Source organism: Pholcus phalangioides, unplaced genomic scaffold (genome assembly GCF_987345545.1).
Source record: "Pholcus phalangioides strain wild (caught in Gottingen) unplaced genomic scaffold, Ppha-v1.0 ptg000010l_1, whole genome shotgun sequence".
In the NCBI taxonomy this organism is placed as follows: domain Eukaryota; kingdom Metazoa; phylum Arthropoda; class Arachnida; order Araneae; family Pholcidae; genus Pholcus; species Pholcus phalangioides.
In genome coordinates this window covers 44,184,835-44,202,860 of record NW_028301603.1, presented here as the reverse complement: position 1 = coordinate 44,202,860, position 18,026 = coordinate 44,184,835, and the positions used below count along the sequence as shown (strand labels likewise).

The 18,026-nt window shown below is 33.9% G+C and overlaps 1 protein-coding gene across 4 annotated transcripts in view; it reads right to left on the bottom strand.

Annotated features, from left to right (window-relative positions):
* Window positions 1-392: 392 nt before the first annotated feature.
* The window catches only part of LOC149081566 (heterogeneous nuclear ribonucleoprotein L-like), a 35,673-nt gene continuing 18,039 nt past the window's right edge, over window positions 393-18,026 (bottom strand). For 2 of the 4 annotated variants that reach the window (XM_089238506.1, XM_089238507.1), the window contains exons 7-13: window positions 13,304-13,393; window positions 12,969-13,113; window positions 12,636-12,840; window positions 7,419-7,745; window positions 4,118-4,184; window positions 808-903; window positions 393-662 (exon numbers count right to left, since the gene is read on the bottom strand). In XM_089238506.1, coding sequence (XP_089094632.1) covers window positions 562-662; window positions 808-903; window positions 4,118-4,184; window positions 7,419-7,745; window positions 12,636-12,840; window positions 12,969-13,113; window positions 13,304-13,393 — 1,031 coding nt within the window. In that variant the 3' untranslated portion in view covers window positions 393-561. The remainder of the gene's footprint in view (window positions 663-807; window positions 904-4,117; window positions 4,185-7,418; window positions 7,746-12,635; window positions 12,841-12,968; window positions 13,114-13,303; window positions 13,394-18,026) is intronic. The other 2 variants (XM_089238508.1, XM_089238509.1) reach the window with 1 other exon arrangement.

Below are 18,026 nucleotides of genomic sequence, written 5' to 3'. Positions count from 1 at the left end.
ATGGGATAATTTTCTATGAAAGATTTTGGGATTAGGGCTCCCACCAATACATAGCTGCACACCATCCCGATTTACCACTAATTTTAAGACATTACAAGGCATATCTGAGCACTTATTCTCGGTGCTCTTTGGTATTTTTCTTCCTTTCACAGGAGAAAAACGGCCAGAACATTAAAACAGTATTTCACTCACAAGCTTAAAGTACAGCAAAAAGGATTTTTACTTTAGAATCCCTCTACATCTAACTAATCACAACTAAGTGACGGGCAATTTCAAAAGTTTTAAACAGACCCCTCCCCTATTTTGTAGACTGCAGGGGACAAAATCATTCATAGAAATAGTCTAGCAAGAGACCAATAAAATATACACTAAAACTTGAGGGAAAAAAAAAGTAATCAAACAATGAATTTTACTGTTACAGTTTCAATACAATGAGTACAGGTCTCGCAAAAAAAAAAGCCATAACTAAAATGTCTGATATACTCAGTAATGGCATTCACAGTGGAGATGTGGGGAAAAAAATACATGGAATAGTTCAAATGACAAACATCTTGTGGCTGGTTAATAGTTGCCGCCGCCACCACCACCACGTGGTCCACGTCCTCCTCCACCGCTGCCAGTAGTCGAGAAGCACAGTTTGAAGACAAATGGAAATTTCCCGCCTGAATAAAACAGTTTTAAAAAGTCAGCATAAGAACCTTGTTTGCATTAACATTCGTCGACAGATATGAAATGTGCAATGAAAAACATGGTCAATGGAACAGAACAAACAAATTTTGAAATGCATATGCAATATTGAATACAAACCAGGATTAGGGATGGGCAAATGATTACAAAGGGCTATGCCCTCCAACGCTGCAGATGCACTTTCGAACTCCAATAATCCAGACGAACTCCTATCGGCTATTTAAAAAAAAAAAAATGTCACAATATAGATAAACAAATTTGTTAAATTTTTCACACACCAAGTTGCAAGCAAATGATTGTAATAGAGTATAAATTTAATGAAGATTTTGCCTAATATTTTATACAGCTTGATAAGCTGGTAAATCAGATATTTTTCCATCTGCCAACATTGGAAAATTAAAATCTGGAAGTGGAACAGATTCAGATTCTTTGCAAAAGAGATTTTCATAAAGAAAAAAAGAATTTCTATACATCAAGACTAGACAAATCAAAAAAATTTAAGTGCCAAAAATTTTTTTAGCTAAAACAATGCTCTTTTGACTTTTTCAGGGCATAGTAACCCCTCTTATATCTGCAAAGATGAAAGAGGGTTACTGTCATTATGAATTCCAAACATTTTGTGCTGCTCTCCACCTGTAATTTAATAACTACAGAAAAGAAATTTTTAAAGTGCCAATACCAGTTTTTTTAGGTCACTGAACAACTTGCATCCGGGATTTCTCACACCCTGCTATACATGAAAGTAAACTGTAGGGGATTTTCACCCCGAAATCCAGTGACATTGTCGAAAATTCAGATTGTTATGCTAAGCTGCATGAAATAGGCCAAATTTTTTTTCATATATTTTTTATCTAATGTTTTGTTTATTACATTTCTCACCATGCATTAACAACTTTGTCTTTTTTGTGTTGTGTCTGTTTTTTCGTTCTTGAAATTAAGATTTAAGTAAAATTTCAATCATCCGTACAGGCATCACAGCCTCTGGATGATAGAGATTTAGATTAGTTTAAAAAAAAAACTATGTTGCAAATGAATTGATTTGATGATTTGAAAAGTCAAATGGTTAATGAAACTGATGTCAAAATTGTTTTCAACTGAATGAATTTTTTTTTGAAATTATAACGTTCACACTGGCCACAAAAAAGAAAAACTAGATATACACTCATGTCCAAAAGTTAGGCATCATGCACTTTGGACTGTACGTTCAGAGACATGTAGGATTGACGTTTCTACAGGGACATGCAAGATTTGGGAAGGGATGGGGTCACAAAAAAATCAGTTAAATTTTGAGTTATAATATCTGAAAGCATTTTAAATTACAGAAATTGATTAAAACAGTTTTCTTTCATATTAATTTTTTACATAATATTCAAAAATTTCTTAAATTTCTCATCTAGAGAGAGGAAGCATGACCACTTCACTAATTCTGATGGGGAATCACTAAATACAGTAAAACCCTGCTAATCTGAATGGCTCGCAAAACGACAACGTGCACAAAAAAAAAGTTGAATCAACTGAAAAAAAGCTCTCGTAAATGTTTCATTGTATAACAAGCTATGTTACATATGGGGGAAGAGATGACAATGAATACAGGATCATGCCTCATATTGAGAATTACATAGTATCCTTAAAAAACTTCAGTTTTCATTTAAAGAAGTGACATACCTAGCAGACAATGCTGTTTGTAATCATCGTCACAGAATCATGTCTATGCAGGGGTTGTATTATCATGTTGCTCCATGTATGGAATTGCAGTTTCAAAACTACTAGCTTCTGAATGAGTCTGGTGGAATATCAATCTAAGTCAGTGTTTCCCAAAGTGGGCGATGGAATGGTCCAAGGGGGGCGTTAGAACCTACAGATTTAACATAGAATCCTATGGGTTTACTTGAGTTGGGGGACGACGAGAGGAAAAAAATTCTGATGAAGGGGGCGATAGATCATAGTCTCTCACAAACTTTTTGTTCCAAGTGGTTCTGTTTATCGGTGATCTGTGGCTCTTGAAACGCTCTTCTGCTGTGACAATGTTTACCATGACGCCTCAGAATAGTCCAAGAAAGAAATTCAAAAACACTGAATAGGCAATCAATGTTCGCAGCTCACTGTGGCATACTCAAAAAAAAAAAAAAAACTGAGAACCATTGATCTGACCTATAACTTGATGGGTCATTGCCAGTTGAAAGTTCTGAGACTATTTCTGCATCCATGAAAATTTGATGACTGTTAGTCTAAGGCCGGTATTACACAATAAAAGTTTGATAAAATCCCTTTTATAAAACTTGAAAAATCTAACCAATAAGGTTATTGGTTACATTCTAGAAAATGCAACCGTTGACCTTATTAGCTGCATTTTTCAAGTTTTATAATAGGACTTTTATCAAACTTTTATAGTGTAATACCGGCCTAATAATATTTCTATCACATCTTTTCAATGTTTCCTCACAACCAGGGATTTTTTTACAAGCTGGAGGATTTTGTCAGATTCCTTTGTTTCTTGATCATGGTTGAAAGTAAGCCTCCTGGAATAATATATATTTCCCAGGTTTTCTTTCCATTACATTTTCCCATCCTTCCGCAGGCTAGTAAATGATATTTTTCACCGAATTTTCACCTAAAAATTCTTATTTTTTGGAAAATGGAAAGTCTTGCCTTCCATGTGATATCACAGCATTTTGTTGTACACCTGTTTGATGGATTGTAATGTTTCATGATGCTTGAAATGACTGCAGGGAAATTAAAATGCATTATTGATCTTGTTCTTACCCTACCCGTATAAGGATACTCACTATGCCAAAATTTAAAGAAAAGCTATATTTATAAGACCAACCCCTAGTAATCCAAACAGGTCTCTGTCCCAATTAGTTCAGATTAGCAGGGTTCTAGTATACAGTATCCACACAAGTGTTTCTTAAAATGAGCAATATCTCCCTGTGTGAGAGGATAATAATGATACAATATTAGATACCAATCAGGAAAAGGGGGGGGGGACGAGAGAATTTCTATAGGGTAGGGAGGCGAACAAAAATACCTGATCTACACAATCTATGGAACTGACCTACACAAACGATACTTATGTTTAACTTTTGGACATCAGAGTAGTGCCCATCATTGCAAATATTCACTGGAGCCAAAATTGTACCGAGGAAAGGAAACTGCTATTGGGACAGGCCAATTCGAGACGTACGATCACTCACCAAACATGTCACCTTGCCAATCAATTCCAGTGGCGAGATACTGCATTGAGGCTTTTTGATGGATCAGATCTTTGTTTCATCATACATGATATGATAAAATAACAGACAATGCAAAATAGAACAGATGCTTGTCACCATGACCTCCAAAAACTCCAGAACGAAACTAAACTGTGCAAATCACTTTTTTGGGAAGGGAATAACAGACATAGATAATGGCCAGAATTACCAAAACTTACATTGTTTGTTTTTCATCGTAAACAACTTGACAGACACTGGCACAGGAGCTTTCTCGTCCTCAAACACCTGCAGGGAGGTTGGGAAAAAAAAAAAAATCATCAAAAGAGTTACCATAAAATCATAATTATATACACTAAAATTTCAAAAGGCGTAGGTGTCATTCAAGCATGCCAGCAGTGATGGGGAGAGGGGTCTCCACTTTGCTGACAAGGGGAGGGGGGGAAGTTGGATAATGCTTACATCAACCACCCTTTATAAAAATGAAGTATTCTTAATGGTATCTGACTGTGTGCCCAAAATGAAGAAAACCTTTCAATAGTTTGTGGCACTTGAACATACATTCTCCCTATTAATAACTCCTGTACAGAGCTACTTTAGTGATCTCTAAATGTGTTGTGCTCAAGTGCTCTGGAACTATGCCACACATCATACAAGTGATACGTGATTGTGTCACGGATCACTTAAGTATTCACTTAGTTAAGAATATATCGCAAGTAACTTGAATGATGTAGAACCACAGTGCGGTCGCACCAGTGCTCTAAAACTGCCACATGTCACTTAAGTGATCTGTGAAAGTGCAACAGGTGACAAGCAATCTGTAAATGTGACAGTTAATTTTTACAAAATTAGGTTTGAAGGGTATAGGCCGCATTGTAATCCCCAGGATATACATACACACACGCACACATATATTTATATCTTAGGGGAGGGGTTGCAATGAATTTGATAGCAAAAGATATTTTTCAAAATTACTTTTTTAAACACTTTTTACATTAAAAAATTTTGATCATCCAAGATCAAAATACCTGAGTTGGCCCCCAATGTTCAAAAATCTTTAATTTGTCATGTGACAAAACATATCACTGCCAAAGAAAAGATGTAGCACAAATAAAATATAGGGTTACCATACAAGCCATTTTTCCGGGACTCATATTTTCCCAGTAATTTTGGCCTCCAGACTTCTCAAAAGTTAAAATTGTTCGCCTTCATCCTATATTTTTAATGAAGCTTACTCTGGAGTTTAATTTTTCATTACTATCAAGCAAATTATGCTTAACAGGGTTGGTAAAAAAAACAGTTTCTTTTTTTTGGTTTAAACCAGGGTTTTTTTGTTTTAAATAGTACTAACATTAAAACAAAATTTCTGATAAATCATTCAAACTTCTAATAATTAAAATAAATGTTTATTATTGTAATTAACACTATTCCCATATTAATTCATCACAATAAATATTTTACATTTTAGCAAAAACCAATTTTTGCAATTTAATTATTTTTGCTTAACTCAATGGATTACTTGACAGGTTTGAAATTTTTTTAAATTATTAATCATATATATAATATAAAGATGTTTTCTCCAATTACTTTCAGTATGCTTAATTAGGAAGCTATTTTGCAAATCCTATAATAAAAATTAGGCGACTATAATGTATTTAATGAAGTATAAATAATGCAGAATAATTAGCGATGATTTACGATATACAGGGTGATTATAACTAAGGTTCTGATTTCAAAACACTTTTAAAAAAAAGAACGATTGTCAGAATGACTTAAAAATTTACATGAATATTCCTGAAGAAATGGAATTTGATTTGGTAAAAAGAGAAAAAAAACTTAAAAAAGGAAAATTAATGACATCATCCAACATGTGGGAAATTTGCTCGCAGAATGGAAAGAATAGCCAGTCATGGCAAAATGATAACTTAATTATAGCATTGTACGATTTCATAATTCATGGAAACATCACAAAAGAATGAAGTAATTGAACAAATAACTAAGTATTGGAATCAAAAGTTTAATTATAATCACCCTGTATATAGCTGATTATTTTTCATAAATCTTACTACTTTTATAGTAGAATCTTGATTAGCTGGGCTTAACCATGAAAGTATTAAAAAAACTATTGAATATTAAGGCTGGGTGATATACAATGTGAGATGTCCTACTTCTTATGGGAAAGAAAATTAAAATGTCTGTGAGGTAATGTAACTACTAGTACACTAGTCTTTGTCCTTTAAGGACAGCTGGTGTCTTTATTGGATTATATTATTGGACATGATGGTGTCACTAGTGTTGCTGCTTCTTTGTGGAGGGAAAAAGAAACCCTGTGAGATGATGTACCACTACATTTAGATGTGTGATGCAATCCTTATTCATGAATTTGCTTAAGATAGAGCATTAGAATGTAGCCAAAGGTTAGAAAATGTGGTAAGAATGAGAAATTTTGGCTTCTGTATATAATTTTAAATAACTAAGATACTTTATATGAAAAAAAATACTCAGGCCACTTTTATGAGACTTTTTGAAAAAACCACTTATACCATTTAAAGATATATGACATGAATGTCGCTCTCCACCTGTTAATACAAGATATACAGAAGATTGGATGTTGTGAAGATATTTATTATTTTAGATTTTTTTTTTTTATATATATCTTCACAACATCCAGTCTTCTGTATATCTTGCATTTAAAGATATACCATCCGAATGTACCCCAAGAATATAAAATGTGGTAAAAATGAAAAACTTTGGCTAATAATTAAACCAATATATTTTTCAAGGAAAAAATGATATTTAGGCCATTTTGATTTTTTGAAAAAACACCAAACTGATTTTTTTTTTAAAAACCACTTGGTTAAAACAACCTATGGTTTAAACCAAACAACCCTGATGCTTAGGAATATTCACACATATTTGTCCTGTTTAGATAACAATTCCAAAAAACATTATTGTCATACAAAATAACACCTACAGCCATATTCACAGACAGAATTTAAACTACAATTGCAGGTTAAAGGATTAGCAATTGACACGGATTGGTTAAATTGATGATTTTAACCAATCTGTTTTGATCTTCAAATCTTTCACCTACGATTGCAGTTTAAACTGTTGGTGAATACGGCCGTTAGTTTCCCCACCCTCACCACTGACAATTTTTTTTGGATTTTAACAATAATTAGATACTTTGCTCAGGTTTAATATCATACCTGACAACAGTTGACTATTTTTTGAGAAAACATGGTTGCTTTAATATTACAAGGACTGGTATTTTCTTCAGGGATTTTCAATTTTTGCGAAGCACAATTTAAGGATTTTTCTATACAGATACAAGCATTTAGAAAAATCCTGTTTCCAACCTGAAGACTTTGATTAGACTAAGAAATAAGAATGCTTTCTGGTAAATCAGAAGCATTGGCACATATGCAAAGGAGTAAGAGGTTGGGGATAAAACATTTAACATGTTAGCAACACCTTCAGCATATGACTCGTACACTATACAAGAATTTAAATTTGGCCAACCTTCTTAAGTTCTTCTTCGGTGATGTTCGCAGGAGCATTGAAGAAATGCACTATCTTTGATGGCTGCAAGATACGGTTCTTACTAGCAGCTTCAGGTGTCGAGAAGCGATTGTTCCTGTTTCCCATGTAGTCTTTGAAAGAAGGCGTTCCATCACCCAGTTCGAATGGCTGTTGAACTTCTTTCAAGAAAGGCTGCTTTGAATGAGATACCTGCAACTTCTTCCCAAACATGGTGGCACCATTCAAGTTGCTCATCGTTCGTTCCACAGCCAGCGGATCACCCATTTGAATCATGGCACAAGAATCTTTACTCTTGAGAAACTTTACCTAAGGGAAATAAAATTTGATTAAATTATTGGGTAAACCAGAAATATATTGACACACAAAAACGGTCATCTATTTACAAATAAAAGTGCAACACAGAAAAACAAAAACATCTAGCTCATGATATACTGCATATCGTTACCATTCATACTAATGTCAAAATTCTCAATTTTTTTTTTATCCCACTAAAAGCTTCAAATCTGCTCAGATGGCAAAATATAACTCACTTTTTCAAAATTTCACGAGGGCAAATTGGTAAACAATATTCGCCACCTGGCTGTCGAGTGGTTAGGGAGCTAGCCTCTCACTGTGCAGGTCTGGGTTCGAATCCCGGTTCGGGCATGGATGTTTACTAACACTAATTCCTCAGACTTCCTATTTTTACATCATTTACCACCCAACAATTCTACAGCAATGCCTTTTTTTTTTCAATGATGCTTCCGAACTAATATTTACTGGACATTTTATATCACATACACACCTTTATCTTAAAAACTTTTTTTTTGTTAAATCATTCCAGGGTAGGGGTTTTTGGACAGGACACGTGGGATAAACTGTCCAAAACCCTCAAGCTTCAAAATGTTACGCAAAAGTATAAAAATATCTATAGGCTAACATATGATGCATATTTTGTTATTGTAAGTGCATATTTTGGGATTTTAAATGCTTATTTTCGTATTTTCAAGTGCATATTTGCATATTTTTAATGCATATAATCCGGGCTCCAATTATAATGTAATAAACAAATATCAATGATGTAATGTTTATCTAATGCAAATTTTTCTAATGGAACTTTCTTTTTAAGCAAACTATTTTACATTCTCAATTTTGAATTTAAAAAAGATTTTAAATAAAGGAAAATATCTGAACAAAATAAGACCACTATGTAACACGTACACATGACTAACTGAACATGATTTTGCAAACACTGTCTATATGATAATAAAAGACAAGACCCAAAATTTTTGTTAAATTTAAAAATTGATGCTCTTACGAGGCTAGAAGCCCACACTTCACCGAATAAATTCACGCTGTACACAGGGCGATTCAAAACTCAACGTACAAGTTGGTTCAACTCCCACAGGACTCCAGATTCAAAATTACTGATGCACATAAGTCTCTGTAAAAGTTTAAGGGAGCAGGAGAAAAAAAAAAAACCTTCATATTCAATGCCACTAAGATGAAAAATGTCAGCTTAACCCCTTAACTGCCGACAAAATCTTACACAATCTACTTCCATCCTTTTTTAATCACAAAGTAAAATGTATATAGAGGGCAGGGTTGACAGGTTTTTGACACATGGCACTTTTTGCCGATTTAAACTGTCACATCAAAAAACCTTTATCAAAAACCTCAAATATTGCTTTCAATATAAAAATTCCCATTGGATATTAGATATACACACATTAATTGCATATATATATATAATGGTTTTTCTCTTATAGAATATACAATTTGAATAAAACATAGCATAAACACTGAAGGGAAAACTATGGAAGGATTTGACATTCTCCGATTCAAGATGATTCTTGACCTTCCAAAACTTTAACTGCTTATATATGTGCATTGATATAAACCATCTGCTGTACTCTTTTTACAAAAAATAAAGTGTTTAAAAAAATTTATTGCATCATATATGTAATGTTGATTTTTATGACATTATTTAGATAATCACTGAGATACTCTTATTGTGCATAGCATTAAAATATATCTAGCAATCAAAATACTAAATTGTAGAACTAAAATGTCATTTAATTTAGCAATGCTAGCTTGTACATGAAGCTTAAGAAACTCCTGTAACTTATCCTTAGTCAAACTTAGTTATTACTTCTGCACTATAATATGGTGTATTTACTAGCATTTATAATGCAATAGTTTCCAATTGAAGCTGCATTTAATTTTAAATTTACAAAACAAATGCTTTGGGTATTAACCGTTTCAGTCCAAAGCAGCGAGATCGCGCTGTTGAGATTTTATGTCGAGAAAACCCAGTACATTTCAAACATTGTGGACAACTGACTGTGCATTACCGATTGTTGAAGTCGCACGCTCAGATTTACTGAAGCAAGTACATCACACAGCTCCTTCTAATGTAAATAGTACATTTTACAATAGGTAGGATAATACTATAATAATGCAATAATACATAACAATGAAATAAAAATTTTTATTTCGTAATCTTCTCAATAATTTTTATCGAACAAAACTTGAAATATTTATAAATTTACAGTACACATATGTAATAATACAGATGTATTTTATAAAATAACGAATTACAAATTAACAACATTTGTGTTATGAACAAACAATTTAAGCTGCAATAAATGTGACGGAGCGATGAGAAAAAGACGAGAATCGCATTACCTAACAAATACAAGAAGCGCTATTGCTCCGATTGGAATTCGATGTAAAATAAACAAAGCGCTATCGCGCCGCTTGGTATTTCTCGACATAAAATAAAACAAGCGCTATCGTGCTGCTTGGGTCTTTTCGTACTTATTTAGAGAAAGCTGGGTAACGCTGTTTGGGATTCTTCGACAGTGTTTTTTCAATACCCCCGGGACTCAAACGGTTAAATGGCAATCCAATAATGGGTGGAAAAACTGTAATGATACTTTACACAAGGACAGTAGTGTACAATTCAAGTTTTACAACAAATGCCCAACGTTCTGACCATCCAAAGTTATGAATATTTCACAATGGCCAAGTGTCGACCCTTTCAAAAATAATAATAGATAACAGTACCCTCAAGCGTGCATAACTATTGATGGTAAGAACTTTGGGCACTTGTGAAACTTAACGTGTACATCTACTGTCCTCGCGTAAAACTCTTATTTGATACTTTCCACTCATTATTGGTTTGTCATTTCTGCATCTTTGTTTATCCTCCAGCTGATCAGGTTGGGGTTTCCAAACAGAATCCTATGTGACTGTTTCATTTGTTTTCTACCTCCCCTAAAAGTTTACATTGTGTTTTGAATCACCATGCATAAAATCATATCGCATAGTGAACAGCAGTCAGAAAACATTGGAAGAAGGCTTATCAAAAGACTCTTCAATATATTGTTTTTTTTTTATTTTGTGTCCCGCAAATTATGTATCTCACACAATGGAAAGAATATTTTCAAATTTTATAGCGATACACACAAAACTTAGAAAACCATCTTGGCATAGATATGTCAGCTGAATTACCCAATACTGAATGTTAAAAATAAAAAGCACAGGAAGCTTGATTATTAGTGTCCAATTGCAGTCGCATCCCCCCCCCCTCGGTATTTGCGGGTTTTTTACGCTTTATTGGAATTTTTTTACAACACTCAGAAATAGTCATTCACGTTTTGTTTACAAAATTTGAGTTGTGCTTTTAGGATGGCTTGCTAATGTCATTACTGTCACTAGTGCCATGGCAGCTCCCAAGAGAGAAACAATCACTTCGGGTTTGATTAACCTTTAGCAACAATGTACACTAAAGGACGATCATTTCTACAGAGCAAACTGAAGACTATGAAAGACATTGTCACATTAGCGAAACAGGTGGGTGGAGAAGGGATCAATGATATGGATATAGAAGTCGAACAGCTAATTAATAGCAATTCAAAGATATTGAAAGAGGAATTAATACAATTGACTGCTCCTGAAACTGTACCAGATGAAGATAAGATAAAGTAGAAGACAAGTTCACCATGAGTAACATAGTGGAAGGGCTTCGCATATTCAAATCAGCAATAGACTTTTCATGGCATAGATCCCTCTATGGTACACTCTTCACATGCAGAAAAATTGGTAGAGGAAGCATTGTCATCATATTCCAAGATACTTGATATGAAAAAGGAACGGTAAACAAAAATCGCAATTGTTCTTTCAGAAAACATCGCCAACACAATCGCTGCACAATCTTTCATATTCCCTTATACCTCTGAATTACCCTGTTCTAATGTTGTTTAATAAATGAGACATAAGAAAAAAAGCTATGGTTTCGGTTATTTGCGGATTTCATGTATTCGCGGTCATCCCTGCAAATACGGGGGCCGACTGTATTTATTACGTAAGTTTAATTTCATTCTGCAGTCATATCTATTGCATTTTTCTAACTTCCACATTATAAATTTTTTATCCCATTCTTGTATCTTTTACATGTTTCAATAAATCTAATATTTCAATCTCAGTTTTCAAGTGCAATCCCATAGCTTGATAACCTGATATCTGTCATACAACCCTTTACATATGGTTTTAATTTCAAAACTATTATATTTAAATGTAATATAATTCATACAACATCAAGTTCATTATTTGATTATAGAAGTTAATTCATCAAATTGAAGTTTTCACCAATAGTTATAAATAGGAGGTTTTGGACATAAGGATTTTATAGTACAGTAAAAGCCACAGTAAATATAATGGTTTTTACCGTACTGTTCAGAAATGTCTACCATGTTCCGGAATATATACTTTGATCTTCCGCAATTTTTTCTATAAAATATTGATAGGCATAATTACTCCTATTGAATTACGTACCAGCTGTCTTATGATCAAACACTTATTAAAAACACTTTCAACGTGAGCAGGCAGCCATATTTGTTTACGTTCATAGATTTGAACACCTGTGACCACCATTCATACAGGATACTGTGCCTAGAGTTCAGACGTGACATCGCAAGAGCTTTTTCAAGAGCTAATAAGGATAGCTTTTTAAAAAGCAGTAGCAGCAGAAAACCCGCAGCTGCATCATAATTTTTAATCGGAAGCCCCGTAAACGTTTTTAAATCCAGCATTGCAGGCTAAATCTGGGAAGTTGGCAGGTTTCTTGCTTTGTGACATGATATGGATTAACAAAACAATTTGATGAAAAACAGTATTTACGAGGAAAAATTACTTATTTTTCTACAAACATACCCTGGCAACGTTCCCATACAAACAAAGGATATTGAACAGCTTATCAGCATTCAATTCCGAGCTCAAGCCATACAACATTATCACAGCACCCTGAGATGGTCCATTGGGTGGTGCCATCTGTCCTCCAGGACCATATCCAGAAGGGGGACCACGGGGAGACATCTGTGGTGGACCAGGGTCTCTGCCATATGGATCACGAGAATATCTGAAAGTTCATAGATACTGATAAATTTTTGATAGCGAATGCATCAACTTTCACAACAAACATGCTACTAATTCTCCAAAAACATCAATATTCACAAAACAGTGGCATCGCAGAAACACTCATCTCACCTATCTGGACCAGGTCCATAAGGATCTCTGCCTGGAGGCCCATATGGATCGCGGGGTCCTCCTCCTCCACCCCTGGGAGCTCCCATGTAACCACCATAGTCATCATATCCACCTGGTGGTCCAGGAGGTCCTCTCATCCCAGGTCCTGCAATGAATAACAAGAATTAATCTCTAGAACGTTCAAATGACAAAACTTTGATATGAAAAATTTAGTGGGCATGCAAAAATACACTTTGTGACAAAAAAAAAAAGTGCACTTCATGTTAGAGTAGCAAATAGTGTGTTTTTTTTTCTGCCACAGTGTGGTTTCGAAAAACACATAAATATGCCTTTACTATTATAACCAGCAGGTCCACCTGGTGGCCCGTAATCAGCTGGGGGTTCTTGAAGTAAAGCCGGTCTCTGATTAGCATTTCCCGATTTACCTGAAATCAATAACAGCAATCAGAATTATAGATTAACATTCACACGGAAAAAAAAAAAACTTGAGAGTAGTTATATGAAATATCATATAAGTAAAATATTAATTTTATAAAATATATAACAAAGATCTAAAATTTCATATAACTTAATCGCATTAAATTGTAATAAAAATCATAATCTATAATACATAATGGATATCAGCAGATAGATGTTTCAACATGGTATCACCTGAACAAGAACTGACTATCAGAGAATCTTGCACCCAGACATATTTTTCTTGCGGCTTGAATGCGTCAAATAACTCATTCAGCACAGGAAAAAAATAAAACTTGATCTATAACATACATATTATACAAGCTGTTAACAGAGGATTAGAGTAATGATTTTTTCATAGCCATGAATCCAAGGGGTACTCAAGCCACATCGTCACTTTTTTCAAAGTTTTACTACTGAAACACTTGTGCACTGTCAATATTCCCCTCATGAATTTGTAACAAATTGGTTCACGCTAGAATGTACCCATAACCAACACAAAGATCAGTTTCATGGATTGCAATAGCAAAAGATATGATCAAACTTGACTTCACAAGACAAGCATCTCCCCATTTCTGCTTTGACTGCCTACTGACTGCAGGAAGATGGTACTCGTTGTCAGCGTTATCCAAAAATATAATTTTGAAGGGTAATTTCACTCCTCTCCAAAAAGTTTGAAAGAATATTTTTTATAAAACAAAGGGCATTTTTTTTTGTACAGCGAGAAATAACACTATTAAATAAAAGAAACCTAAAATTTAAAGTATTTTCACTCAATGAAATTTGTAGTAGTAAAACTAAATTTTAATGCATGAATCTCATGTCTAGATGTGTATTGGCAAACACTGCTCATAGTATAGTCACAAGATGACATCAAATAACAAGTAAAGAAAGATCGTGTGCAGCACACAAGTACGTCAGATTCACTAGAAAAACATGAAAATCAGATATTATATACAATGTGAAGGACTTTCCACATTCTATGCAGCAAATTTCTTAGAACAGATTATCAAAATCTCTGCAACATCAGGTGTTGAAGAACCTTGTTTTTGGAGTCAAAATATATCGCATGGTTTACTTCTAGGTGTTCTTTTCAAAAATTGAGAAGGAATTTTATTAATAATTATAGATTAATTCAACATCTATATGCTATAGCATGTCAATGAGATCATGATAATCACCCATTTAGTTACTTTTTTAACAGAAATATATATGAACATAAATCAGAAACACAAGTTCATAAACTCTATACAAGCATGTCTCGAGACTGAAATCCCTAGTTTTGAAAACAAGCGAGTTGAAAAAAAAAACAAAAAACTAACCTACAATTGGCAAAAACTAACAGATAACAAAAATTATAAAAATCAAATTTCTTACTCCAAATATAAAACAGTAGAAATATTAATACCTTGGCACAAACACACATTAAAAGCAATACTTACATCATGAACTTTTAAAAAGCGAATAATTAAAAAGTTCCCAATTATAAATACCATACCAATAATCTTAAGCGCCACTAAATTAATGCCTCGACCATCAGTACTATTAGGAAGCAGCAGTGCATTCCTCCTGCATACGCAAAGATTCAGAGAACATGACCGCCTTTCGCATGAGTCTGTTGGCTCAAGTTCCAACGCAATTTCACTGCCGGGCAGAAATGATCTTCCAAACGTTTTCCCAGCAGTCGGTCTCTCTGTACGGCACCAAAAATCTTTGTGCCTGTCACATACAAGATCATAATCTATTAGGAGACACATTGACTCTTATCATTTTTGGTAATTTTTTTTTGTAAGGTGATTTTTGTGGTACCAATGTGAGCGACTGTGGATTGGTTCTCTTGTCTGATTTCCATGTTGCTCCATGTTTCAAATGTTCTGATGCAATGTTCTGTCCAAGTTTGTTTTGCCTATTTGTGGCAGGTTCAGTTTTTCAATCTTCTGTCATGTTCATTTTGAATGCAATACTGTATAAATGTTCTCGTGGATTCTGCGATCAATTTAAGAGCACACACTGACATAACATAGGCTTCTGTGTCTGACTTCCGTTTTAGCCTCTTTTTGTTTCTTTATAGCTGAATTAAGTAAGCAACAATAAAACATTTGTTCATGAATAAAATACATACATGCATATGTACTATTTGTATAAATGTAACGTATAAACACAGCTACTTTAGTTTTTCAGCAGGGCAGCATCACCACTGGAATGCGGTCATTCCCAAAAGCCCTACTGTGAACATTTAAATGAACTGTATTTCTCAGTGTGGAGAGTCTTTCATTATTACAGACGTTGAAAATTTCAATGCATCTTCAGTTAACATGAAGACTGACTTCTTTCCAATTATATTTACTCTTAATATTGCACAATGCTAAACATTTCCAATTCAGTGGCTGTCAATATAATCCTGAATCATACATAGTGGATTTTCATTTTAGTGTTTTCATGGATTCTGCCACGTCTCAAATTTTTTATATTTGATAATGGTTATGGCATTTGCACATTTCTGTCGTAATATGAAAGAATGCCACGATCTAATCAGTGAAAACCCTGTATCACAGTGTCATGTATACAACATGACAAATGACTAATCAAACTCTTAACTGCAACTGCAAACAGAAGCTTCAAAAACAGTCAATAATTAGTTACTTCATAACAGAAAAAGCAGTGAGCACGCATGTGTGCTCCCTTCCAAATCAAATTGATTGAAAATGATACATCAATCCATGCCATACCTGATAAAAACGTGATTGATCATGTCCCTCGTATACTTATGTCATTCATGTTTAGTGTAAAAACATGAGGCATAATTGTATAGGGGTTTAAAGTATCGAATGTATGATTGGTTTATGTATGAGCACGTATCATAATGATAATCCAAAATCAAACGAAAACTGCAAAACGAAATACATAAAAAAGAAAAATTCTCACAGTAAAGTTCAAAATGTAACATTAAATCATTTTTACATAATGAATTATCAGTCTGAGCTAAACTGAAGGTTAAGAATTACATCACAATTGCTAAAAAGTCTAAATAATCCAACATTGGTTGTATATACAAAATTACAGTAAAAGTCAGTTGTAACAACAGTTCACAATCAGAGGGAAGATTATAGTTACAAACTTCTTGTTATAAATGAATCTGTTTTTAGATTGTAGAAACATGAAAAAACAAACTAGACAAATTTATCTTTTTCCTTTCATTTTGAACTACTTTTGCTGAAATGTGCATCTAGAGTTAATTGCCTAGGCATACACAATGTCTATTGTATAACAAAAAAACATTTGATGATAAAGACCCGAATTTTTTCAAGATTTTATACTTTTTGTTTCATTATTTTTCATACCTTTAAATAAAAAAATCTGAAGTTTTGTTTCAATTGTTAACCTTTTCTTTCTATAACAAAAACAAAGTAAAAAAAAACCGGAGACCATCCCACTCGTGCAATTTCAGAGTTAAAAACAAAACCAGCGAGATCTGACAGAGTAGAAATGATTAAGACCTGTGTGCCCAGTGTCCAGTTTTGAAGGATTCCAACAAGGGAGATACGGGGGAAGAATTTTAAGGGAAATAATGCCAAAACCAGAGGTAATTCACCATCTGACAAACCAACACATCTACGATAAAATGTGCTTTTCTACCTCCTATATAGATAAGATACAGCATGTGGTCCTCTTTACAAACAACTATGAATAGGGTGAAGAAATTCAAAAAATTAGGGTAGGCTGCAACACAATCACGGAAAGTTTTGAGGCGAATAGGTTTTTTTGTGCCTTGAATAGTGCGATAAGTACACATAATTACATTATCATCGGTTTGGCGTCTTTGGAATAGACAATACCAATGTAGTCTATTTTCGTTGTGAACTCAATTATATAGCAGAAAACAATTTGTAACGAATGCTGGCAGTGGGTCTGGTGTCCAGACAGGAAGATTGAAGCCAGAGCGACATCATTGAATGTACCTTTGCAATGTCCATCTGCCGATACCATTGCTTTTGCCTTGTGTATTTCCGAGATATGAGGGTTTAAAGAATTTCGTCATGCCACTTTTGCAAATGCTCGCAGTATCAGACTAAAAGACTTATTCACATCAAAAAGTCACTCTTTCAGGTCCATGTTATGTATAATAAAACAGAAAAGAAAACATGCTTTTCTAGAATTTTCCATTGTTATAAGAAATGCATTTCGTCTCGCTAGAAGCGAATATTTCTATTTACATCTTCAGGGATGCAAACGCCACTCACCCATTTTGAAACAGCAAACTTATTTTTAAAGCAGAAATTTTGAAAATGGAGCAGGAGTAAAAAATTAGTCTATATCTGCAATATAAAGGATCATTTTTCCCTAAAACGTTGAAAGTTTTGCTAAAAATAAAACAAATTTATGTGAAAAAAATTTATTTAGAATTAAGTCCATTTAAAATTTTTCCAGAGTATCCGTCACTGCTATACAGGGTTAGTAAAAACCAGAGTTTTTTCAGAAAAAACCCAATCCACTGGGCTTTAGTTTCTTAAGGGTTTTTGGTATTTTTTCAGCGTTTGGGGAACTAGTTGCTCATGTCACCACCAAAGGTAATTTTATTAAGAAATGACACATTTAGGCAAA